Source organism: Hemiscyllium ocellatum, chromosome 16 (genome assembly GCF_020745735.1).
Source record: "Hemiscyllium ocellatum isolate sHemOce1 chromosome 16, sHemOce1.pat.X.cur, whole genome shotgun sequence".
Taxonomy (NCBI): domain Eukaryota; kingdom Metazoa; phylum Chordata; class Chondrichthyes; order Orectolobiformes; family Hemiscylliidae; genus Hemiscyllium; species Hemiscyllium ocellatum.
Window position 1 is genome coordinate 54,106,883 of NC_083416.1, and position 27,874 is coordinate 54,134,756.

Sequence of the window (27,874 nt, forward strand, 5' to 3'; positions counted from 1 at the left end):
TTTATACTCTCAAAGTTGTTTTATTTAAAAAAAATTTTGAAAAAAGGTGTTTGCATCAATACATATTGTACAGCATACAAGCATCATGAAACTGCAGAGCGCACAGAGGGCTATGAACATTCTCGCCATGTTACCTATAAAAATGAAACACAAGACCCATCAGTTGCTCAATTGTCTTCCAAGCCTCCAAGAGGAAGAGTAAAAACATGGAGGGAAAAAGGAGGAGGAGAAAAGAAAAGAGAGGGGGAAACGACCTCAGCAAACATCATTACATAGTTAATATCAAGAATCACTTTCTGTACAAAACATTTGTTACACTAAGTGAATTAATAATTTTTCTTCAGCAAAATAAATGGCAACCAGGTACTACTTTGTAATTATTGGAACAGTATCATAAATACACTTCTCTCACTGACTTCCTTATATAAAAAAAAGTACTAGAGAATAGGGTACAAAAATGTTTGATAATCTTAAAAGGGGGCTAAGTTTTGAAAAAAAAACTTTACAAAAGAAGGAATAAAATAAGTCCTTTTTACACCATGAACAGAAGTAGTTAATTTTCATAAACCACAGCAGAAAATCTAACCATTTGAAAAACGTGACAACATTCCAACAGAAACAACGGGCAATTACAATCAATTACTGCAAAAGAAAAAAAATTAAAATTTTTTTCCACACACACGTGCATTACTTAAATCAAAGCTCCACAAAGGGATTGATCATTGTTTGGGCTATGAAAGTTATCTTGAACAATGATAAAGGCTGTAAGTATTATCTGCTGGAACATAAACAAATTTCTGGGTCTTTTCCTGCTTAGCATCTACCCCAATAGTGATGGAGCTTTGCAATCATCTGGGAAAGAGGGAGGTTTGGTAGCTGGCTTTCCTTGAAATGTAGCCACATGTCAGGAAAGCATCCTTTCTTGCGGGGTAAGACTATTCCACCGTGGCATAAGAGGTATTCATGAAGACATTCAGAAGTTAATTGACTCAGCTATCTCTCAAAATTGGCAAAACAAAGCTGTGTTTACTCTTTAGAAGGCATTTCATTCAAAGTTAGAAGATTGTGGGATTTTTTTTGCTATTCTAGGTTGTTTAATAGAGCTTAAACAAAGCATCTAAAAATGAAACTCACCACTTTATACATACACAAGATTGCCAAGCACAGAATTGTTTTTGTTCAGGCACAGGAATGAGCTAGAATGTTTTCTCCACTTACAGTAGCAACTAGTCAGATCATGACGTTATCAAGAGGATACCAAACGAATAGTAATTTATGATTATTGTTCTTTTCAAAAACAACTTGAATTTCTCTGCTTTTCGTAGAATGAGATGTCTAATATCAATTTATCAAAAATAAAGTCTTTAAATTAAAATGCAACAGAATGGGAATCAGAGAAGATCAGATTTGACTGTGAATATTTTCCAATCAGATCATACATGCTCTACTTATCCAAGCTTGCATAAAAAATATTCACTTGCTTTAACAGCAACTACTAGATCACACCTCTCAAATGCCTTTGAGTGAGACAGTCAATAATTTGTTAAGGGAAGAGATTCTTTTTGGCTAAATAATTTGTCTGTATGAAAGAAGATTCAAAGTACTTCCCAAACATATTGTAATTGATTCACAGAAACGGACATGTTTTACAGAGCAGTTACAAATGAGAGATTTTTCAAAATGCAGAGAGCCATCAATCATAGCAGGCACAAACAACAACTTGTAGTTCTGTGTGTGTCCAAATAATAGAAGCACCAGCAATTACAAATTGGTGGGCACCCAAATAATAAAAGCCTGTCTCATGCCTGGTTTACACACTTAAGCTTTCTCTGATTTATCTACATACAAAGTGCTTATTGTAAACAGATGCTTCCAGTCATGTTGCACCAATCAGATCTGGCAGATGGTATAGTTTTCCTATGTGATAAAATAGATGCATTCCTTACAAGAACCCTCAAAATAAACTGCAAGATAATGTGGAAATGTATTCTTCTGTTGGATCTATTTTAGTTGTATTGCAAAACTGTATGAAAAGACAGTGTCAGCTCATAACCAATCTAGATTGAAAGTTCTATTAAGAGAATGCCACAACAGATTGTTCACGATTGCTGAGCAAATTACATTTAATTGTCTTCCACCTCAATGTCCTTTAGGTGTTACAGCTAATTTTCAGGACATTTGTAAAAAATAAAACTAGAAATTTTGTTTAATGGATCCCAAAACTAGAAGTTGCTCTGATGCAGATCAGACTTTGTTGTTCACAATTCAAGAATTCACACTCACTCATGTCAATAAGGTGCTAATACATTAGTTGATGTAAAGATGGGTCAGTGGTGATGCCAAAACAAGGGAAGAGATCACCGAGTGTACGAGTTTATCAAATACTGCTTAAAAATTCACATCATGCAACAAAAGAACCCTCTAACAGCACAAACGATAAAGGGCTAAAATTCCTTAAGAATGTCAACAAAGAAGGTACGCAGACTTCTTTGCCAGTCTTACGACACTGTTTGCATTTACTCAGGTAGGATAATGCACGGGCAGTTGGCAGAGGATTCTTCTCGCTATAGGTTAGCAGTCACTCCAGCTTTGCTCTACAATAGCAGATACCCTCTTCTCATATTCACGTTTGTTTTCTTGGTAAAGCTGTGCAGCCTGGCTATTTGCTGGACTGTTTGGATTTGGTTCATCAAGTAGGGACTAGAGGAGTAAAGAAAGAAAAAGGAAAAAAGGTTAGGATTAAATTTGGACATTTCACACCAAACCACTCATTTTGATTCCTGAAGAAGGGCTCATGCCCGAAACGTCGAATCTCCTGCTCCTTGGATGCTGCCTGACCTGCTGCGCTTTTCCAGCAACACATTTTCAGCACTCATTTTGATGGTCTAAGCTTTTCTAATAGTAAACAAAACTAAGTAAGTCTCCTGCCACTCTGACCAGTTAAAAGCACTGTACCACACTGCAGGTGAAGCAGTGGGCACTTGTTTAAACGTTCCACCCTCCAAACTGCCAATAACAATTTGGACCCAGTTGCTTTCAGATTCTTGACAACACCACAGGAGATTCTTGTTCACATCCACTGTGCAACTACCATTTAACATCAATTCTCAGACAAAGTTGGAGGTTAGAATTAATCATATGAGAAACTTTAGACACAGCAGCATAACTGGCAGATGAATTGGGGAGTTAATTTTACTAACAGGTGAGAATGTCAGTGTCGGGTATCAGAAATAATCATTTCTATTTACTTTCACAGAATCAGATGCCAAATTCAAATAAGTAATAATAAGGTATATGAATTTGGGTTACATTAGCTCACTTTACTGGCCTTATTGAGAGGTAACTTTTTTTTTTACTTTTTATTAGCTTGTTCTTTGGAAGTAGGCATCTCTGGCTCGGCAAGATTTTATTTCTCATTTTCACTGCCCAATATATTGGGTCTGGAATCATATGCAGGTCAAGCCAGGAAGATTTCCAATGGACATTAGATGGGATTTTAAAAAAAAATCAGAATTTACATGGCCACCAATAACTTGCTGCTAATTCAGATTTCAACATCTGGCACGGTCAGATTTGAACCTATGACCACAAAACACTGGCTCAGGGTTCTGGTTTACCTTCCAATGACATCACAATGCCACTGCCTCCCTAAAATGTACGTACAAATTTTACAATTATTTATGTAAGAACAGTTAGAATTAGAATCAATTGTGCTTTTCCTTTACTTGAAGGAGAGTATCAAAATATTGAATGCCACCAGATGAAATATAGCATGAACTAACTGAACACTTAGTTTAAACATGTCACCTTTAACAATCTATTAATGCTAAACACTGACCAACAATCTCTACTGCACAAAGAACTAGGCTAAACCTGCCAAACTCTCATCTCTAAACCACTTAAATGGTTGGTAGGTGGGACAGAGAGAAATTAAGAAGCTAACTAGTTTAGGCTGAATGGGAGGGTCCTCTCTTCTAACCAATTAAATCATATTCAGATTTTTATCATTCCTTTTTCTTGCTAAGAGGTTTGTTTAGATCAGTCACAACTTGTTTTTGCTTTTTCTTTAAAAAGTCATGTGATTATTTAATCTTTCAACATATATGATGGTATTTTGATATGGTTCATAATCAGTACCACATAGCCATAAAAAAAGCCTGTCAACATTTATTCTGGGATGATAAATGAACACCAAACAAAAAACTGCTTTTACCATAAGGCACCAGTCTGGGTAAGCTGTAACCACAGAAACATTCACACTCCAATCACTTGACTGTAAGTGATAGAATAAGCAGATCCTGACCAAACCTAATACAAAACATGTTGCAAAGATAAACTGAGCGACAGAAACTCCAAACTATGATAATACCCAACTAGTCAAGATTATTGCAGCATTCTCCAAATATACATGTTATTAGTAATAAGCATAATCCCCACCCTGTTTAATCTAGGCATCACTCTTGACAAAATTCGTTGTGCCAACAGTATTTCATCAGGACTGCAGAACATTAAAACCCACTACATCATCCTCGGTAAATTGGCCAGCTCATCATGAGGTTCACAGGCCAAAACATCAAAGACCTCCAGTTTTGTCACTGCATACTTAACTGCATACTCTGATCCACAATGGCACCAATCTGCCTCCTCTGTGCTCAACACAACAGTATGCATCATTACAGGCTTTCTGACCAACTCACCTCCCGGCTCCAAATTCTTAGCAACACTGGCACCCCTCCACTTCAAGTGACTAACTGCAACAGGCACAATAATGGTGGATTAGAGATGTACAGCATGGAAACAGACCCTTCGGTCTAACCTGTCCATGCCAGCCAGATATCCCAACCCAATCTAGTCCCACCTGCCAGCACCTGGCCCATATCCCTCCAAATCCCTCCTATTCATATGCCCACCAAAATGCTTTTTAAATGTTGCAATTGTACCAGCCTCCACCACATCCTCTGGCAGCTCATTCCATACATGTCCGATTTACATTCAGATAGTCACCTCCAATCAAAATTCTCCAGTTCCTGTCTATATTGTTGGAGTTTGCCTTCCCCCAATTTAACACCTTCACCTGAGGAATGCTATTATCCCTATCCTTGAGAAACTTAAAACTCACAGTATTATGGTCACTGTTCCCAAAATGCTCCTCCACTGAAACTTCACTCACCTGGCCAGGTTCATTTCTCAAAACTAGGTCCAGTACAACCCTTTCCTTGGTTGGACTGTTTACATATTGTGTCAAGAATCATAGCTGAATGATCCTTATAAATTCTGCCCCATCCAAGTCCCGAGCACATAGTGAGTCCCAGTCAATATAGGGCAAGTTAAAATCACCTACAAGAGCAACCGCTGTTTTTATATCTTTCCAAAATCTGTCGATATATTCTGTCCTCTATCTACCATTTGTTGCTGACAGGCCTGCAGTATAACTCCAGCATTGTGATTTCATCTTTCCTGTTCCTGAGTTCTACCCATATTACCTCCCTACACAAGTCCTGATGTTTCCTCCCTCAGTACAGCTGAGAGATACTCCTCTACCAGTAATGCAATTCCCCCAACCCTTTTACTTCCCCATCTATCACACCTGTAAATGTCCAAATCTTGGGACATTCGGCTGCCACTCCTGTCCCTCTTTCAGCCAAGCTTCTGTAATTGCAAAAATGCGTAGTTCCAAGTACTAACCAAAGCTCTAAGCTCATCTACCTTGCCTATTATATTTCTTGCATTGAAACATGTGCATTTCAGACAAACTCTCCTGCTCTTTGCAGCAGCATTTCCCTGCCTGTTTTTGTTCTTAGTAATGTTGGTCTTTGTTTATACATCTCCCTCAATTTCTGCATCTACAATCTTACTCCTCTGGTTCACGTTCCCTTACCACACTAGTTTAAACCCTCCCCGACCACTCTAACAACACCCCCCCCTTCTCCCCCACCCCTCCAAGGACATCAGTTCTGGTCCTGCCCAGGTGTAACCTGGCCAGTTTGTACAGGTCCCACCTCCCCCAGTGCCCAAAGTGAGGACACTTGCTGATGCTTGCATAACACACAGCACCATTCACGATTTCTCAGATACTGGATACATCCATGTCCAAATACAGCATGGTAAATGCATAACTCGAAGGAAAAGCAAATTCTCACTACAAGATCAAAAGTTCTAGCAATTCTCTCAAAATTGTTGGCAGCTTGCTACAATCAGTGGTATAGGTCAGTAAAGCACACAACTCTTCAAGATGCCCCTTATTCTTCGCCACTCCAAACTGCTCTACCCAACTCCCAATTCATTCCTTCACTTTACTTCACTACAACTCTATTGGAACCAAAAGTTTCTCTACTTCTAACCAACTCACTCCACACATGAGCTCACTCCCATTAATCCCAACTTGGGCTGACAAGTGGCAAGTAATGTTCACTCCACGCAAGTGCCAAGCATTGATCATTGTCAACAAGAGAAACTAATATTACAACAGGAAATGCAATGGCATTAACATTTCTGAATTCCCCATTAACATTTCTGAATTCTGAACTGGGCAGCACGGTGGCACAGTGGTTAGCACTGCTGCCTCACAGCGCCAGAGACCCGGGTTCAATTCCTGCCTCAGGCGACTGACTGTGTGGAGTTTGCACGTTCTCCCCGTGTCTGCGTGGGTTTCCTCCACGTGCTCCGGTTTCCTCCCACAGTCCAAAGATGTGCAAGTCTGGTGAATTGGCCATGCTAAATTGTCCTCAGTGTTAGGTAAGGGGTAAATGTAGGGGTATGGGTGGGTTGCGCTTTGGCGGGTCGGTGTGGACTTGTTGGGCCGAAGGGCCTGTTTCCACTCTGTAAGTAATCTAATCTAATTCCCCACCATTGACCATGAAGGGAACGGAGTATATACATTTTGGATCAAATAGCTTGTCTAGTATATTGCGACAAGTAACCAGCCTCTTGACGCCTGTCTGCAATTGAAGTCAGGAGTGTGGGTGTGTAGAGTTACCAATAACACTCAAGAGGCTTGACACCATAAAAAATAAAACAACTCGCTTGACTGACACACACTAAGAAATATTCATTGCTTGTGGTCGTGCATTCCATCTACAAGATGCACTGCAGAAATTCACTAAGGCTGCTTAAATTAACTGTCCTCTTCTCCCCCTTGTATCTCTCCATCATCTCCATTACATTAAGACCTCTTCCATCCTCATCTGTCATCCTGTGATGAAAACCCATATCCACCGTATGTTCACTGCCCTGTATCCCCACCCAGCTACATACCCTAAAGCCATCACCTGCCCCTCACCCACATTCACCACACAGGGTCATTGTGTGCACCCTGCCCCTTTACGTACTCTCACCTCAATCACCTGCCTGGTCCTTTCTGCCTCTTCTCCCTCTGCTCGAGGCTCTGGTGAAAAGCAGACTAAAGCACTAACGCTCTTTTCTGTCTCCACAGATGCTGCCTGATCTGCATGAGTATTCACAGCATCTGCAAAACTTTGCTTTTGTCCCACAAAAACTGCTCCAAGTTCCTCAGGCACAAGGCAATTCACTCGAAACCAAGTATGCTATTTTTCATTGACCCTCTTAACCCACTAGCAACATATCTTCCCTCATGCCACATCACATGTGCAATAAAAACAAATACATTTAACACTTTTTAAAAAACATTTATACTTTTTCAATTCTTTTCATTTTTAATTTAAGCTTTTTAATAAATTGTTTTGAGTGTCAGCACATGGAGTCCAGAATTAAATCTACGTGCAAGAAATTGAGGACCTAAAACAGGAGAATAAACACAGCAAATAAAAATTCCAGAAGAAATAAATCTTGCATTATAAACCCTATTGTTCATCCACCTGCTTTGATTGCCCATTGAAACAATGGTCCATTTTAAATCTTTTGCGAATTGGCTTCTGCAAAGTCACCAACAATGGGGTTGCCAAGAACATCCAAGGTGCAAGTGCAAACAAGACTTGTATTGTTGAGCAAGGTCCACCAACCAAAATTGAACGTTGGCTTAAAGAACTCCACCTAGGCATTGACAAGACTATCGCTCGGCTCTGTAACTATATTTGCACCAAATAAAATAACTTCTAATGATGACCAATAAGTTCAGTTAAGATTGCAGAAAACTGAAATTAAGAAGTCATGCTTACCAATGAAATAGAAGTATAGCATACAATACTGCCTTTTATAAAGTCTTAGAGGTACAAGCCACTGGAAACATTTAGCCATTCAAATATCCAAGGTTCATCCCCAAGAAAAGAAAGATTATCCGGGGAGGGATTAGACAACCATGGCTGAAAAAGGAAGTCAGGAAATATATTAAAGAAAAAGAGAGATCCTATAAAGTGGCTAAGAACAGTGGGAAATCAGAAGATTGGGAAGGATGCAAAAACAAACAGAGGATAACAAAAAGAGTGTAATAAGAAATGAGAGGATCAAATATGAAGGTAGGCTAGCCAGTAATATTAGAAATGACAGTAAAAGTTTCTTTCAGTACATAAGAAACAAACGACAGGCAGAAGTAGACATTGGGCCACTTCAAACTGATGCAGGAAGCCTAGTGATGGGAGATAAGGAAATAGCAGGAGAACTTAACAAGTACTTTGCGTCAGTTTTCACTGTGGAAGACATGAGTAATATCCCAAAAATTAAAGGGAGTCACGGGGCTGAGTTGAGTATGGTTGCCATTATGAAAGAGATAGTGCTAGAAAAGTTAAAAAGTCTTAAAATTGATAAATCTCCTGGCCCCGATGGGATACACCCTAGAGTTCTGAGAGAGGTGGCTGAGGAAATAGCAGAGGCATTGGTTGAGATCTTTCAAGAGTCACTGGAGTCAGGAAAGGTCCCAGATGATTGGAAGATGGCTGTTGTAACCCCCTTGTTCAAGAAAGGATCAAGACAAAAGATGGAAAATTATAGGCCAATCAGCTTAACCTCGGTTGTTGGTAAAATTCTAGAATCCATCATTAAGGATGAGGTTTCTAAATTCTTGGAAGAGCAGAGTCTGATTAGAACAAGTCAACATGGATTTAGTAAGGGGAGGTCATGCCTGACAAACCTGTTGGAATTTTTTGAAGAGGTAACAAGTAGGTTAGACCAGGGAAATCCAGTGGATGAGGTCTATCTAGACTTTCAAAAGGCCTTTGATAAGGTGCCACACGGGAGGCTGCTGAGCAAGGTGAGGGCCCATGGTGTTCGAGGTGAGCTGCTGGGATGGATTGAGGATTGGTTGTCTAACAGAAGGCAGAGAATTGGGATAAACGGTTCTTTTTCAGAATGGCAGCCGGTGACGAGCGGTGTCCCACAGGGTTCAGTGTTGGGGCCACAGCAATTCGCATTATATATTAATGATTTGGATGAGGGGACTGGGGGCATTCTAGCGAAGTTTGCAGATGATACGAAGTTAGGTGGACAGGCAGGTAGTACTGAGGAATTGGGGAGGCTACAGAAGGATCTAGACAGGTTGGGTAAGTGGTCCAGGAAATGGCTGATGGAATTTAACGTGAGCAAGTGTGAGGTCTTGCACTTTGGCAAAAAGAATAAAAGCATAGACTACTTTCTAAATAGTGAGAAAATTAGTAAAGCCAAAGCACAAAGGGATCTGGGAGTGCTAGTCAAGGATTCTCTCAAGGTAAACATGCAGGTTGAGTCCGTGATTAAGAAAGCGAATGCAATGTTGTCTCTTATCTCAAGAGGGTTGGAATATAAAAGCAGAGATGTGCGACTGCGACTTTATAAAGCTCTGGTTAGGCCCCATTTGGAGTACTGTGTCCAGTTTTGGTCCCCACACCTCAGGAAGGACATACTGGCACTGGAACGTGTCCAGCGGAGATTCACACGGATGATCCCTGGAATGGTAGGTCTAACATATGAGGAACGGCCGAGGATACTGGGATTGTATTCGTTGGAGTTTAGAAGATTGAGGGGAGACCTAATAGAGACGTACAAGATAATACATGGCTTGGAAAGGGTGGACGCTAGGAAATTGTTTCCGTTAGGCGAGGAGACTAGGACCCGTGGACACAGCCTTAGAATTAGAGGGGGTCAATTCAGAACAGAAATGCGGAGACATTTCTTCAGCCAGAGAGTGGTGGGCCTGTGGAATTCATTGCTATGGAGTGCAGTGGAGGCCGGGACGCTAAATGTCTTCAAGGCCGAGATTGATAGATTCTTGTTGTCTCGAGGAATTAAGGGCTATGGGGAGAACGCTGGTAAGTGGAGTTGAAATGTCCATCAGCCATGATTGAATGGCGGAGTGGACTTGATGGGCCGAATGGCCTTACTTCCACTCCTATGTCTTATGGTCTTATTTATAGGATAACGGATTACACTTCTATAGTGTAGAAGTGTAATCCGTAGAATTAGACTGTAGAAGCACATATTGTGTCTTTAAGAGTATAGAAGACTAAATGCAGAATTGGTAGCAATTCTCAAAATCATGAAACGTTTGGATAAACCTTTCAGTGGCTGAAGGATCACTAACAGAGGATACAGATTTAAGTGAAAGAAAAAGGTAAGGATAAGGATAATTAGGATTTGAAATACAGTGCTTAATAGGGTGTTGGAAAGACTTTAAAGAGAGACCTTCAAAGTGGACTGGGATAAATACTTAATAGAAAAAATGCAGCGACTGGAATTAACAGGACAGTTCATCAGAAGAGGTATAACATTAAATGGGCTGAATGGCCCCCTGCCATGGTATATTATATTATTTTTCTGAATGATCCCCACTTTTAACCTTATAATGGGGAAGTTATTAACAAAGCAGAAGACTATGGAATATAGGTTATTTCCCTGAACAACTCCTGCAATAGTGCTTTGGCATTTTAATTGGCTGCTGAAAATCACAACTATCTTCATCTGTTCTAGATATGACTACAGCAGGTGGTTAGTTTCCCTGCCCGCCACCACAACACCATCACCCCTCCCCACCCCTCTCAGTTCCTTACTACAATGTTATTAGGATTCTACAGAGGAACACTCTTTCAAGTGCTGTCTAGGTTTCAAGAGAAGTCACTCCAACCCAGCAGTTTTGTCCATGCTTGGGTGTACTGAAGTCAGAAGCAACATTCCCTTTCAGCTCCGTGAGGACTTCCAATTCCTGAAGGCATTGCCACACAAAAACCTCAGAAGTCTGTGCAGAAGAAAATAAAATTAGCAGGATCCCAGGTCAGGACCCATGCTGGGCTCTACCATCAGAGATGGGGATATTCACAGAATGCTTTCCCCCTTTTCCATTGCTGTTTAATTGCTTACCATTCACAATAAGATATAGGAGGATTGCAGACCATTGATTTGATTTGTTGGTTACTGGACTGCTTAGTTCTGACTAAAGCATGCAGCCTCTGGTGTTTAGCATATGTTCAGTTCTGCATTTCCCCATGTTGACTCCTCATTTTATGTATGTTTGCTGTTGTTCCTGGCATGGTCTCCCAGATTCCTCATGGAACCAGGGTCAATTGCCCAGCTTGATGGTAATGGTGTAGCGAGGCATGTGTTAGACAATTAAATTTCTAGATTGCGGTGGCTCACAGTGCCTCAGTGATGCACTTTTTTGAGCTACATCTGTTCTTAACCTCTCTTATTCAACACAGTGATAACATAACATAGCACAATAGACAATGCTTGTTAAATTTGTGGGCGGCACGGTGGCACAGTGGTTAGCACTGCTGCCTCACAGCGCCTGTAGACCCGGGTTCAATTCCCGACTCAGGCAACCGACTGTGTGGAGTTTGCACGTTCTCCCAGTGTCTGCGTGGGTTTCCTCCGGGTGCTCCGGTTTCCTCCCACAGTCTAAAGATGTGCGGGTCAGGTGAATTGGCCAAGCTAAATTGCCCGTAGTGTTAGGTAAGGGGTAAATGTAGGGGTGTGGGTGGGTTGCGCTTCGGCGGGTCGGTGTGGACTTGTTGGGCCGAAGGGCCTGTTTCCACACTGTAAGTCTAATCTAATCTAAATTTCTTCATGGGCTTGGAGTGTCACAGGCTAGACCAGCAGTTATTGCCCATCCCTAGCTGCTCATTAGAACAGCACTTCACAACCTTTTGCCCATTGTGATCCCAATTAGAGGCCAGTAAACATTTGACACTATCAATGAGAATTGCGAGGTAGGAAGGCCCTCTGAGAGGCCAGTTTGCTCGAGCAGAAATGCAGCAGATATAACCTAGTGAGAGCTCCATGACAATAATTACTGCCTCAGAGCTCCTGATGCCAAAGTTTCAGCTCACAACCCCACTGGAGACCTGTCCTCCACTTAGGGAAGTCTTGAGTCAAGAGTAGGGATTTTTTGTGAAGACAGGACTTCTACACCATAAAGATTCTGCAGTGATCACTTTTACTATTACTGGAAAGGATAAATGGATCAGCAATAGCCTGTTTGGTGAGAATAAGACCAAAAAGTTTTCCAATGTTAGCTCCGTCACCAACTACTGCATGCCCAGTCTGGTAGATTGCTTTTCAGGACTTTGCCAGTTTAGTGCCACTGATCCACTGTTGGTGATGAAAACTGAAGTTTCCCAGCTGCAGCACATCTATTATCTAGCTACTTCCAAGTAGTGTTCAACTTGAAGGAATAAGATTTGTCAATTGAGGCAAGATAAGATGACAACCCGCAAGATTTTCCCTGACCCTTGGTGCCATGAGATTTTATTGGATCTCAGATCAATGTTGAAAGTTACCATAGTCATTCCCTCCTGACTCCAAATCATTGTGACGATCTGGTGGCTCTAATGCCTTGTCAACTAAAGGGTTTATCCAGGGATGGTGATAAAGGAGACAGGGATACTGCTTGAAAACATTATTCTGCACATATCACCACATCTACTCCTTCCAATTCAGGTATAGGTGCTCACATGCTAATGAATAAGAATTGATTGGGATGGGTGTGCTTTTCTCATTTCAATGCATACATAAATGTCAGATAATCCATCTATTTTATTGCTTTACAACTCTTCTGTAGTGGTTTAATTCACTTTGCAGGTCAAAAAGCCGCTTAAAGAGCTGCTTGAGGATATTAAGTAATATGTAGGGCAGATTAAGAAAGGCAGCCAGATTTCACTTCTCCCAAGGACACAAGACAAACAGATTTGTTTAAATCATTTCAGATTTCATGATCACTACCACTGGTATCCCCTTCTACTACTCAAGTTAAGGTACCAGACAGGTTTGGAGAGCAGCTGCCCATTTAGAGGATTAGGGAGTCAAAAACTGGATAATAAATTTAAAATCTGCACTGAGAATGGAAAAACACCATACAAAGTAGCATTCCTCGATTAGAAATAAAGTTCAACAATTGGAATTTTGGAGATGAGCAATAAAAAAAATTGAAAACAGGCCTGTGGATTTAATAAATCTAAGACCGAAAGGAAAAATCAAGCACAGTATAACAACAGGAGTAAAAATGTATAGAGATATAAACAAAGAAATCAAAGCAAACAAAAGGTTAAACAAGTTTGGAGCAAAAACAATTAAAGAAAGTGTAGGGACCATTGAAAATTTAGTACAAATTAACATCAATGAGTACCTGGGGTTCTGTTTTCATGAAAAAAAGATAGTGGAATGAAAGGATATAACATGATAAGAGTGAACAACTTAATTCTAACTTTAACTTCACTTAGACATGAAGGTTGCGAGTTTAGCACCTCTGATCAAGAGTGAGAAAAGGGTAAATCTGGTAACCACATATTAGCCACCCTGATATTAGCAGTGGGTACAACTCAAAGATTAAAATACACAGCGAAGTATTGATTTGGAAAGATATTCTCCCTTTAGAAGCTTCCAGCTATGATTTATAAAAGATAATCGTACCTTACATAGTGTTCTTTCAATGAATAACATAACATATTGATGAAGAGAATATAATACAATGAGTGTTAGATATTTAGGATTGTTAAAGGGTATTTTGTAACAAGCTGCCCTAGAGGCCTGTTAATAAATTAGCTGAGATATTGTGGACAGCTGAAAATGTGTTGCTGGTTAAAGCACAGCAGGTTAGGCAGCATCCAAGGAATAGGAAATTCGACGTTTCGGGCATAAGCCCTTCATCAGGAATATTGTGGACAGTAAATGATAAAAGGATAGAAAGCAAATTAGTGGCTCAAGGATGGTTATCAGCAGGTAGAAAATAAACACTAGTGTTCCAGGAAGATCAGTTTTGAGATCATTCCCCTGTATAGAGCAAGTTAAAATCATTTGATGTGCAGACAAACTATCAATTTGCAGTTGGTAGAGAAAGAACCAAATTAACTATGAACACAACTGCAAGTGACTTCAAAAATTCAGTTTCATAGGTTGGATAGATCAGAAAACATAAATGAGAGAAAAATTACCTGAATAGACGTTAAAATTGATGAAACATCATAGGTTGGGCTCCATCGATTCTGCAATATGTCTAAACATATACTGCCATCTGCATAAACTGAAAACAAAAAAACACTGTAGAAAATTTTGTTTCTAACAGTAAAGCAAACAAGATATGAAAACTACAGTTACCACTTTGTTTTCAGAATATATTGAACAAAAATGGGTATTGACCAGGGAGCAACAATAACCAACATGATATGATAAAGAACATAACAGTGCAGTACAGGTCCTCCAGCCCTCAATGCTGCACCAACCTGTGAAACCAATCCGAAGCCCATCTAACCTACACTATTCAGTTTCATCCATATGTTTATCCAATGACCATTTAAATGCCCTTAAAGTTGGCAAGACTACTACTGTTGCAGGCAGGGCATTCCATATCCTTACTACTGAGTCAAGAAACTACCTCTGACATCTGTTCTATATCTATCACCCCTCAATTTAAAGCTATGTCACCTCATACTGGCCATCACCATCAGAGGAAAAAAAGGCTCTCACTGTCCACCCTAACTAATCCTCTGATCATCTTGTATGTCTCTAAGTCACCTCTCAACCTTCTTTTAATGAAAACATCCTCAAGTCCCTCAGCCTTTCCTCAATACCTTCCCTCCATACCAGGCAATATCATAGTAAACTTCCTCTGTACCCTTTCCAATGCTTCCACATCTTTCCTATAATGCAGTGACCAGAACTGTATGCGATACCCAGAGCTCCAGGGAGCTCTGAATAAGTAGGGTACAACAGCTTCCTTGGGGGCAAGAGGATGGTGCAAATAGCTTTTTGCTACTTTAACGACAGTTTAATGGGAAAGGTGGCACTGCCAAGCCTGGTTCTTGAGCATAATGTGGGCCAAGTGGATCAAGTTTCAGTGGGTGAACATTTAGGGTACATTAGTGTCTGCATTACACAGTTTAGGCTGAACAATTAACAGGAGAAAAGCTAACTTCAACATAAACACAGATCTAACCTGAATAAGTAGGAGTTATGCTGAAAATGTGTTGCTTGAAGAGCGCAGCAGGTCAGGCAGCATCCAAGGAACAGGAAATTTGACGTTTCGGGCATAAGCCCTTCATCAGAAATCAGCGATTCCTGATGAATGGCTCATGCCTGAAACGTCAAATTTCCTGTTCCTTGGATGCTGCCTGACCTGTTACGCTTTTCCAGCAACATATTTTCAGCTCTGATCTCCAGCATCTGCAGACCTCACTTTCTCCTCTAAGTAGGAGCTATGGGTAATCAGGAAAAACAGTAATTGAACAATTGGTTACCTAAAAAGAGGAGATGGCCCAGGCACAGTTAAGGTGAAAGATAAGGCAAACAAAGCCAGAGCTCCAGGGATGATAAAAGAGATTAAATGATGATTAAGAAGAAAAACTGTGCTCCATGTCAGACAGAAAATATATTTGAGAACCAGATTAGGTCTAGAAACCTTAGAGAGGTGAGAAAGCAAATAGAGAAATGCAGAGAGTACAAAATGAGACAAGTAGCTAATATAAAAAAGGGAAACTATATGTCATTTGTAGTGATAGAAACAGTAAAAGAATGAGAAAAGGAGGAATAGTGCTAATTAGGGACCGAAAAGAGTATTTATACATGGAGGGAGAGGCATAGCTAAGGTATTAGATGAATACTTTGCACATGTCTTTATCAAGATGCTACCTAGGTCTTGATGAAAGAGAGAACTTAGGCACTAGAAGTTTTCAAATGGATGCGGTAGTGGGATTAAATAGGTTGTCAATAATTGATAGCCTGTCAGTATTTAAAGTTGACAAGGAACCAGGACCAGGGCACACAAGGATACTGAGAGAAGTGAGATTGGAAAATGCTGGGGCTTTGGCCATTATTTTCCAGGTTTCCTTGGATTTAGGGTGATGCCACTTGACTGGAGACCTGTTAACATTATTCAAAAAGGGTGTAAGGATAAGCCTGGTAATGAAAGGCCAACCAATTTAGTTCAGTGCCACAAAGACTTTTAGAAACAAGCTGAGGTCTGATTAATGAAAACCAGTATGGATTTCTTAAGGGAGTTTTTTGATGAGGTAACAAAGAAGTTTGATGAAGGCAATGCTCTTGTGGTGGTGAGTGTGGGACTGCAAAAGACATCTGACATTGCATTACACAGACTTGTCTGCAAATTTTATAGCTCATGGAATGAAGAAGGAGGACATAAGTTAGAGGAATATTTGTTGAAGAATTTCCCAGGAGTCAGTGCTGGGACCCTTGCTTTTCTCACACATATTAATGAGTTGAAACCTTGACATACATGACAATTTCAAAACCTGCAGATGATATGAAACTTCAAAGTGTTATAAGTGAGGAGAGCACAAAACATAAAAAAAAAAGGATCTCAACAGCTTGGTTGAATGGGCAGTCAACGAGAGATGAAGTTCAATGTGAAGAAACGGAGATTTCTCACTTTATGAGACAGAGATGGAGAAACAATGTAAACTAGAGGGTACAAATAAAGGAGATGCAGGAGCAGTGGGACTCTAGTAGTTAGTTCAAATGCTGTAACTAGTTCTGAGCACCTCACTTTAGGAGGGATGTGAGGTACTGCAGAGAGTGCATAAAAGATAAGATTCAAGAGAATGGTTCCAGGAATAAGAAATTTCAAATATGAAGGTAGATTGCCGAAATAAGGGCTGTTATCCTTGGAGAGAAGAGGCTGAAAAGAGATCTGACAGAATTATTATAAATCATGAAGGAGCAGGAGAGATAGGGAATATCTGTTCCAACTCATGAAAAGATAAAGGAGAGAGTACAGGTTTGAAGGAATTGGCAATAAGTAAAAGCAGTGCAAGGAAAAGCTTTTTCTCTCAGTGAATATGTATTGTCTGGAATTCATTGCCTAACAATGTGATTGAGGCAAGTTCAATTAAGGCATTAAAATGGAAATTGGATGGTTACTTGAACAGAACCAAGGCATAGGGTTATCTGAAGACAATAAGAAGATGACACTAATTGACACACAAGATGGGCCAAATGGCTTCCTTCTGTAGCATAACAACCTGTTGTAATGAACTATAAAAGACTACCCTTGGAGTTTGATCTTCCTGGTGTGCACAATTATCCAAAGTCTGCAAGGATTTTTTTTAGAAAAACAAATGTTTCTTTATCCCAACATTTGAAGATGGGTCAGATTCAGGAAGGGTTACAAATATCAAGGTCCTATAAACACTTACAACATTCCCTGTTGTGTATTCTACCCGATGAGCTCATGCGCTTGCTACAGAAAAGTTCCTGTTCCTAATTATTGTGCAAAAGTCCTCTTTGGAAAAGTGCCTCAAGCTATAAGTTCAGATCTGCTATAGTGGTTTCCACAGTTAGTCTCAATTAGGTAATTACCTTGGCTCACATTTGAAGAATGGCAAACTGGAACGGTCAAGAAACCAGAGAGGTGTCAGGACACTATATCCCACTACGAATCAATTACATTTTAAAGAACAAGTTTAAACACTTACCATTTGGATGGAACATTTTTGATACAAATCTAACAGTTGGAGGTTTATTAGGATATTCCTCTGTGAATTCTATGACCAATTTGAAAGTACCTATAAACAGAAAAACAAATGATTCTTGCTTGTACCTGTATATCAACAAAAAAAACTGAATTGCCAAGTGAAATATTAGTTATGAATTAGAACCATCATCCTCCCATTCAATCTCCTCAGTACATTGCCCCAAGGAAAGAAGTTGTTTTAGAGTATGCAATACATTACAAAACCTTGGTAAGTATTCCTTCTAACTATAAAACATACGGGGTATTTCTATAAAATTTTATAGGTACTTTAATTCTATGTATTACCTAAATTAAGCATTAATTCCTAAATAGATACAGTGATACACATACTAAGCATTAATTCTGAAAGCTCCATAAAAGCTTCTCTTTAAATATGCATTTTTCTCCCCCACTCCCCCAAAGATTTTTCTTTATGTCCAACTCTCCCCTGTAAAAACATCCTACAACCTATAACTGATTACTGCATCAAGTTGAGACGGTTGTCTTCATCTGCCCCTTGATTCAGGAATGGTATCTACTCACGGTCACATATTTCTATTATGGGTCTCCACATAACTTAACAGGTTGATTTTGACCGACAGATTTTTGTGGGATAGGATGCCTCTTGAGGCCACAGGATTCAGATTGCAGATTTGTTCCTCTTTATTTCTGCTGTTCTGCCTTATTATTGCATGATGGATCTTGTAGTGTAATGTTTGATGGACAAGCTTTTTTTTTTGGAAATAAACACTCCCAAATACAAATCCATGCAAAGGGATTACCAGTGCCAAATATGAACCCGACCCGAACCGTCATTACCATTCTTTTGGCTGTCCAGGTCAAAGCAGCTGGCTTGACAGTGCCTAACTAACTACCTTAAATATTAATTCCAATCATGAGTGATATAGTAGTTGCAGCATGTATAATTTACATTGCTTCTTCAACAGTGCTTCCTAGATCTGCAACTTAAATGCAATTTTACGCTTTGGATATAATAACAAATATAGCAGGTCCACAGCAATTCCAGAACTGCAACTTCCTCTTGAAAACATACAATAATTTGGTGTTGAAATATATTGTCCCTTCTATTATCAATGGATCATAAGGTGGGAATGCCTCCCTAATAGAATCGTAGATGCACATACACCATGCAGACTGACATGATTCAAGAAAAACAAACAAACAGTCCCCCTTCTAGCCTGGCTACGGACAATAAATATTAGCCATTCCAATGGCAACTTCATTCCATTTGGTCTTTGATATTGCTACTCGAGAAATTAGCAGTCACTATACTTCCATGCATCATTAGAAATGTGTGCATTATACTGTGTCAAGGTATTGTGTTCTTCTGGCTGCTTATTATACATCAGGAGTCAAGCATCTTTTTAAAGAGTGTTAAATCACTTCAGTGACCCAACATGTAAATGAACCAATATGATATGCAGCAAGACCCAAGACCATGCTGGCAACTGTCAACACAATTAGTTTTCAATTTCAGCAGCAGAAGTCACCAGATAACAACATGCAGAACTGAGCAGATTAATCTTCTGTCCTGCTTTCCCACCTTTTTGCTGAAATAAATTAACAAAAATGATTGATTCAGGAAGTTTCGTTCAGCAATGCTAACTTACCATCTTCAAAAGGTGTTCCTTCTGGTCTAGAAGCAGATAAAGTCAAGAAGTAATTAAAAACCATTAGAAGCATTGAAACACATCAGGAACCAACATAAATGTATATTCTAAACAGCAGAATAAAAGAAGCCAATATATAATTTGCACACAAATTTTAAAACCAGTGCATTAACATTTAGTATTTAAATTACTACGAACTTGCGCAACTTAAGATTGCTCTACCACATGCCGTGACAAACTGACCAAGTCATCTGCAGCTTACTTAGATAACAGAGGCCACATCAGTATCCCACAACTATTCTGAATTGGCTCCCAAGGAGAATCTACTAGGAATGATTACAGTTATCGCTTTCCTAGAACAGATTCATAAATATTCTTCCTTTTTTCTGGGTTTTTTTTCCATTCTTACTAAAATTTGCCTTAGTTTAGACATTCTCCAATTTTATAGAAGTTAACTCTCACTATTGATGATTGGAACAACTACTATTTTCCTTAACTGTTCAAATATGATTAATTACCATGTTAGTCATTTATCAGCAAACTTTGAAAATAACCTTTTAAAATGTCTGCTATAATCTGTGAACAATCTGGATCTGTACAATTTTAAAATATTACAGCACTCTCAATTTTTGAATAATTACATCACGCATTGCAATAGAGAACAAAGAAATTGGCCTAGAATTTGTGACAAAAGTAACAGTGAGGTTTTCAGTGCTGAACTTCCATTGTTGTACAGAGTTTGATACGGTAATCTAGTAGCTGCTCTCAGGGGATACCCTGTTCACCCACAGGATGTGGTATTGGGGACCCCTGGCAACAGACTTGGCCCCAAAAGAACCACAATGGTTTAGAAAACTACAAATGCAACATTACTATTCAAGAGGGACACAAAGCAGGAAAACAAAGACCAGTTAGTCTTACATCTGTCACTGTGAAAATGTTAGAATAATGTTATTAAATATGTACACAGGAACCTTGATTATCCAAAGGACACGGGCTGGGAGTATTTTGCACGGTTAATCAAAAACCAGATAACAGTTTAGCAAAGCATCAGGACCTTGCAATCTTGCCGGCTGATCCGATATTCGAATAATCAAATGCTGGATAATCGAGATTCCTCTATAGTAGCAGGACACTTAGCACAGAATACAATCAGGCAGAGTCAACATAATTTTGTGAAAAGGAAACAGGATTTCGCAAATTGAATGGAGTTCTTTCAAGATGTACTAAGTAAGGTGGATAAAGTAGGACCATCAGATGTAGTAAATTTGGATTTTCAAATGGAATGCAGTAAGATGCCACATAAAATGTTTCCAGACAGGATTCAATTTCATGGTGTTGTGGATAAAATATCAACATAGATAGATGACTGGCTAACAGAAAGTCATTGTAAGTAGTTCATTTTTGGGTTGGCAAACTTTAAACTCCTGTAACAGGGGTCAGTACTGAGACTTATTATTTATAATGTAGATGAGTGACTTTGATGAGGATCAGAATGAACTGTAGCCAAATTTGCTGATGGGACAAAGGTAAGTAGGAAAGCAATTGGAGAGTACGATACAAAGTGTTGAAGAGATATCGACGCGTTTAGTGAGTGGGTTAAAACAAATGCCAGAGGGAGTGCGATGTGAAAAAGTATAACTTGTCCATTTTGGCAGAAAGAAGAACATTTATTATTTAAATGGAGACAGATTGTAGAATTCTGCAGTAGACAGGGATCAGGGTATCCTTGGGTATGAATGACAAAAGGTCAGCATGCAAGTATATCAAGTAATTAAAAATGCAAATGGAGCATAAAATAGGAACTGCTCAGTCAAACAGGGTCTTGAAAATGACCACAATTGGAGGAATATACAGTTTTTTTCTCCTTGCTTTTATCTCCATACCAATGGGTACGACCTGGTGCGGATTACTGAAATACGGTTGCAGGGAGACCAGGACTGGGCAGTGAAATTTCTAAGGGTACTCACTATTTCCAAAGCACAGACAAGCAGCAGCAGGAGGTGGAATTGATGTTCAGGATGATATCAAGGCTGTATTAAGAAATGATATTGGCATGAGGGAACAAAATTAAAGTCAGTCTGGGTACATGGAAGCAGGCCACTGAAAGTTCACTAAGCTGATTTTTAGGGTGAGAGTGTTGGATTATGAGGAAAGGTTGAGCTAGCTGAGCTTATAGTCATTAGAGACAAAAGAAAACCCTGCAGACGCTGGAATCCAAAGTAGACAGGCAGGAAGCTGGAAGAACACAGCAAGCCAGGCACCAGGAGGTGGAGAAGTCAACAGAAGATGACAAGCTTATATTCATTGCAGTTTAGAAAAATGAGTTAGAGGAGCCAGTGTTGGACTAGGGTGGACAGAGTTAAAAAAAAATCACAACACCAATTTATAGTCCAATAGAATTATTTGGAGGCACTAGCTTTCGAAGTGCTGCTTCTTCATAAGCCACCTGAAGAAGCAGTGCTTCGAAAGCTAGTGCCACCAAATAAACCTGTTGGACTATAACCTAGTGGTGTGGGAGTTTTATCTTTGAAAAAGATAATTTTAAAGGGTTCGTGAGGGTAAATGCCCACAGCACATCTCCCTTCATGGGAGATTTTAAAGCTTGGAAGCATAGTTAAAAAACAATGGACTCCTTCCCCCACCACTCCCCCATCAATGAGATGAAAGGGATTTTTTTTCTCAGAGTCTTTGGAATTCTCATCCCCAGGGAACCGTGGGAGCTGGAACAATTCATAATGTGTTCAGGGCTAAGTTAGATAAGATTTTTGATCTACAAGGGATTTGAGGGTGACTGGGTCAGGGAGGAAAGTGAAGTTAAGGCCACAACAAGGTCTGCCATGATCTTATCAAATGGGGGAGCATGATCGATAGTCTAAATGGCCTTCAGCTCCACCTATTTCTTATAATTAACTTTCCTTCTACTTCCATATTAAAATTTGCAGGAAACATTTTGGCTACAGCATTGAGGAATGAGATTTTATTGGGTACTTGTGATCGGTATTGAAAAACTTTCTAGGTCTTGAAAAATCAAATGTTAAAAGTGTCACGTTTCAGTCCTGAGATAGCTTAGTGTTTGAAATTTTGAAGAAAATGCTGTGAAGATTCTTCAGTGAGTCTCAGTGCTATTTGTCGCAGACACCACATCTCCTTTAGGAGTGGCCACTTGGATAATAAACAAGCTTAGAGGAAATCTCTGATGAGATTTGTGGGCAGCTGAGAGAGACATGAACTGTTCTTTCACCGTTGGAAACAAAATCTGGGCTGTAGTCATGCCTGGATTGCATCCCTAATAGACTACAATTTATTCTACTTGGACAAGCAAGGTCCAAGAGATTTGCACTCTTTAACGAGAAAGAGATTAAAAATGTCAGCTGAGGTTGGCAACCTTCTTCACTAACCACACTAATTAAAGTATTCAAGTTAGATGTGCACATATCTGGGAAGTTGGAAGGTCACTGTACAAACTTACAATTGATATATGGCTTTTTGCACCGTCTTAAAATCAGTAATAGCAGAGGATGAAATCAGAAAGAAAACATCAACATATTTCCATGTATGAAAAATGTTAGCTATCAAATTCACTATTCTTTATTTTCATACTTAAAGAATTCAGTATAAATACGAAACTTATTTTGGCACTGATGTATCAAAATCTCATTATCTTTCTAATTTTTTTCTAAGAAAGAAGATATGCTAATGTTTTTAAAGTTCAGCATGGTATGATGACTCTATTTCATAGATCAACTAACAGATTCCTCTGGGTGGTAGCGCTAAATTGGTAGGAAATTATGAGCAGCTCTGTTCTGTGGACTTACATCTACAAAGTCATCTATGATTGCTCTACATTTTATTACAGGACAGCAAGATCTCATTGCATGAGCAGGAGATAAATTTGAATCCAATATCTGCAGTACAACAAAATACAAATGACCTACTGCATCACACTTCCTCAAGATGGATTTTAAAATCTTGAAGTGGCCTACTGCGTGATTATTCATTCTTGTATATTCAGAGTTGTAACCTTCAAGAATTGCCTTGTTTTGTGCAAGGTCTGTAACATACATAGAAACTGCATGGTTAAATTAAGTATTATTTTGTTGGTGGGCTTACTTTTGGCACTCCCACCTGACAATGATCAGCTAAATTTTAATTGGGAATATACAAAAATAGGTGAAAAAAAGAGGTCAGTGAGTAAATTGACTAAGATGAATGTTTACCAAAAAGCATGTAAACGAACAATCTCCTTTTCTAACAGCTAAGAGCAAAATAGGTGGGGTCTTGAGTTATGTTCTGGTTTTTAAATATGAGAAATGCTGGAGGTTTTTGTTTAGCTACATCACTTAACTAGCACTAAACCAAAGCGACATATATCCCCATCATCATTCCATTACTCACCCAAATATAACTGCATTCCAGGACATAATATTATTGTCAGAAGGTGCTCCGCTAACACCAGCTGGAGGATCCTCTTGTAGCCTAGTTAGACAGTACATTTTAAAACTCAAACTTAACATTTCTGATTCATCAATAATAACCTGTAGTAAGGCTAAATCAGAATAAAAAAAATTACACTCAGTGGGATTTCTATTACAAGATATTACACAGATTTCCCAGGGGATGGGGATATGCACATGACTTCAAGATGAGTTTCACACAAATTTGAGTATTGTATTTAAAAATCACCCTCTAATTGTGATTTTCAGATTATAATTGTTGTTATTTTGAATATGATACTCTAACAAATTAGGGAAAGCAAAACAGATCTTACTGGCAGCTAAAGAATTATGCTCAAAGCAGCCACTTGGGTGGATGCCATTCATATTTTCATTCCTCAACAGCAGCAAATCCCCAAACATTAGAGTCATGCCTTGCTCTACCTAATCCTGAGGGACAGCCAACCAATACTGCTTATATTCGGTACAACTATCCTAGATTTTGACAGATTGTGCCATTAAAGCTGAAAGCTGGTCATGTAACGAAAAATCATTTAACTGAAGTGGTGAAGGTTAAGGTAGTCTTCAATATAATTCTCAAACCTAGAGAGAAGTGAAAGCCAACTCATCATGACAGGAATTACTGGAACATCCAAGTTCATAATACTTCTAAAATAGATTCTAAAACAAGCTATTTTTAGAAAATGGACAGTATAAATAGAGGCATAGCTTGGTGGCTCATGAGATTAAATGAGTTAAGAGATAGTACCCTCTTTTTAAATGAGAGACAAGACCTTAGCTGCTTGATCTCATGTGCTTAATTGGTGTTATCTGTAAATGTCACATTTCTTAATTGCTTTCATCCAGTTTCACAACATATTTGTTAGGATGGAAAAAATGCTGCATATAACAAGTACATAAAACATCATTCAGGTATTGTATGTGTGGTGGATGTTTTGCAAATTATGTTTGATAGTTAAGCTTTCCTCCACACTTACCTATCAGAAACTGCAATGGGCTTCTTGCAATGCAAGACCACACATTTCGATTGTCTAATGCTTCCAACTCTGATATACCTTTGTTCCAATAACATTCCTAAGTCTGACCCTAAGAAGAACTTTTGCTGAAGACACACAGTACCCTTCATGTGTTTATTCTCTTTCTGGGACATGTTGAAGCTGTTTGGGTAGAATGTGGCCTGCATGAGCTATTGTCTATCAGAGACTGCTTGATGATAACTATTTCCTTACCAAACCCTCTGGAGTCCAAGAGGAGCCAGAAGGTCAAAACAGGTGTTTGGTCATAAACCGACACCTTACCACCTACCAAGCTGTACCTGTAACACACCTCTCTGAATTATAATTTGGAGTGCATCACTCTAAACTTTTGCTATAAATTCTGTGTCTTACGATCTTATACTCCACAATCACCTGGTGAAAGAGCAACACGCAGAGAGCTAGTGCTTTCAAATAAAGCAGTTAGATTATAACCTGGTATTGTCAGATTTTCAACTTAATCTCTGAATTATGGCACTTTTGATAGTCTAAAAATAACTGCTAACTAATTTACAGACATTTCCCCCCATTAATAAGTCAGTACACATGCTCATCAGTAGACTAAGGACAAGACAGCACCATAAAGAAGGTCATAGGTTCAATTTTATAGTTTTCATTCAGTTGAAAAACGATTGATAAAAGAGTAACAAGAAAAAAAACGGTTATGTTAAATGTCAATCAAGTTTAATCTTGGTGACAGTTAAATCTGATGGAAGTGCAGATCTGGAAACTGGACAACAGAATGGATTACATTGTCAATATCCTACACTTTCAATACTTTGTGTACACTAATCATAAATGAATATGCATCTTAAAAAAATTCTCCATGCATGTCTTGGAATCTTCAAAAGTCCTTGGATAAGTTGATGAGAAGGCTTTTCACAAATATGTTACAACATTTTTAACATACAAAGTAATTCCAGATTCAACAATGTCTTTAATACAGGACAGACACAAAAGATGAAAGTTTTTGAATAGTTTCTGCACATGCACCTCAGCCAAGACAAAAAGTGAAATACAGTTTAACTTCTTTTGGCATCCTTGTGATAAACACAATCCAAGGCTCAGAGGACTGAAAATTTAGTTCTAATTCTTTAGCATGCTGCTTAAACTAACACAAGAGGTTATAATTTAACATCCTGACTCATCTACAAACCACTCAGTAATCTTACACTCTCGCTACAACAATCCCTGCCTTCACATTCACTCTTGCATCCATAATTTGGCTTCCCTTGTATATCGCGTTCTCTACTCCACTCAGGACAGAACTTTCAGCCATCTTGACCCTCCAATTTACAGTTTCTAAATACCTCTGTTTGATGCACTGTGTCTACAAACTTTGAAAACAAACAGCAATTCAATTCAAATGTTTTGTTTCCAAATGTGGGCAAATTAAATGATACCAAGGTGAAGCACTTATGGTGATAAACAGTTGGGTTGGTGGACAATTGAAGTTATAAAGCTGTGACTAACAAAGTACAATTCTGGTGTGAATCATTGAAAACATTATCCAGCCCAATCAGCAATGTGCTGAAAGAGTGTAAGTACACTTACTCAGGTAGAATATTTGGTTTGGAACAACTTGGATTTATATGGCATCCTTAACGATCTCAGGATATCTCAAGCTACAACACAGAATTGCTCGTGACCCTTGGTTGAAAGGTGCAAGGCAGCACTGTGCCAGCACATACTGTTTGTGCTCATTCATGAGGGATGTCAATCTAGACAATGCAACAACTTGGTGGCATCTGTAGACATGTTGTGGAAGTGCTGTTGTTGGACTAGGTGGACAAAGCTAAAAATCACAGAACACCAGGATATAGTCCAAAACGTCTATTTGGAATGTTGCTCCTTCATAAGGTAGCTGTTGGACTATAACCTGGTGTTGTATAATTTTTAACAGCATCTGTAGAGTCATTCACCTGGGAGGGGGGAAAAAAAAGCACTGGTGGTGGGAGGTAGATGAAGCACTAAAGTGTTAAGACACATTTCCCCAAAATAACATCCAAGTGACGAGCACTATAACAGTGCTTCTAATATTGTTCCAATTTTAAGGACTAATTTGTGAAATCAATAGTAAGTACATGCATTGTATTAATTAATACACAAACCTCGCACTTGCTTATTTTCGAGGTAGATTTACATTGCCCTGTTTACCCTGCCACCAAGTCAGCAGTGTCATTGCTTGCTGACTGACACACACAGTATTTCCCTACCACTCGAAACTGCCACAGACATATGGACGGACACACTGCACCTTCTCAGGGCTACTGCACTCCAAACCCAAGCAGCCCCGAGGGCCTGGTTTAACATTTACTTTGGCCGACCTCTGCAGAGGAGCTACCTGTCTGAGCCTTGGCCACACCGCAGGCCTGGTCGACACGGCGGGCCTAGCAGACACAGCCCCCAAATTAAATAACAACGAGCTGGACACTTAGACAAACTCCCACCCGCGGGCCGATCCTTTTGGTATATTTGTATGTGTATTTGTGTTCACCTTTTGAAGTCCCTCATCAGCCGCCGCCTCGCCGGGGTGGACATAGCGACAACAAATCAAGCCGCGGCAAAGCCACTCAGTTCGCGGTGACCGACCTCAACGATCCCGCATTCACAGCTACAAAAGAAACGCGGCCGTGTCCCGGTTTGACCGCGAGCTCCACTTGGCGGTAGCAGAGGAGGCGCACCGTCTACTCTCTGCCTCTGCCCTCCTCCCTCCGACGGCCCGCTCCCGGTAAACAGCGGCCGGCCAGCCTGCCTCCGTCCCCACCCGCACCGGCGCACACCAACCAATCACCACTCCGGCACTAAACCCATCAACCAATCACCAGCTCGTCACTGATCCCATCAACCAATCATCCGTCCGGCAATGACCACATTAGCCAATCATCAGCTCGGTCCTGACGCCCTCGA

The 27,874-nt window shown here is 39.6% G+C and overlaps 1 protein-coding gene across 1 annotated transcript; it reads right to left on the reverse strand.

Annotated features, from left to right (window-relative positions):
* On the reverse strand, positions 1-27,728 carry LOC132823434 (ubiquitin-conjugating enzyme E2 A-like). Its single transcript, XM_060837271.1, has 6 exons — positions 27,462-27,728; positions 23,872-23,952; positions 19,474-19,499; positions 17,805-17,894; positions 14,310-14,398; positions 1-2,700 (listed from the first exon to the last, which is right to left on the reverse strand). Exons 1-6 carry the CDS (start codon positions 27,503-27,505, stop codon positions 2,572-2,574), a joined length of 459 nt encoding a protein of 152 aa, XP_060693254.1. The 5' UTR covers positions 27,506-27,728; the 3' UTR covers positions 1-2,571.
* Between the last annotated feature and the right edge of the window lie 146 nt (positions 27,729-27,874).

What these genes read in the sequence shown, in the direction of transcription:
- LOC132823434 (XM_060837271.1), bottom strand. Translation starts at nt 27,505, where the DNA reads ATGTCCACCCCGGCGAGGCGGCGGCTGATGAGGGACTTCAAAAG. An exon ending in TGGAATGCAGTTATATTTGG is followed by an intron (nt 19,500 to 23,871) that starts GTGAGTAATGGA and finishes ATCTGCTTCTAG; the next exon opens with ACCAGAAGGAACACCTTTTG. An exon ending in AAAAATGTTCCATCCAAATG is followed by an intron (nt 14,399 to 17,804) that starts GTAAGTGTTTAA and finishes TTTTGTTTTCAG; the next exon opens with TTTATGCAGATGGCAGTATA.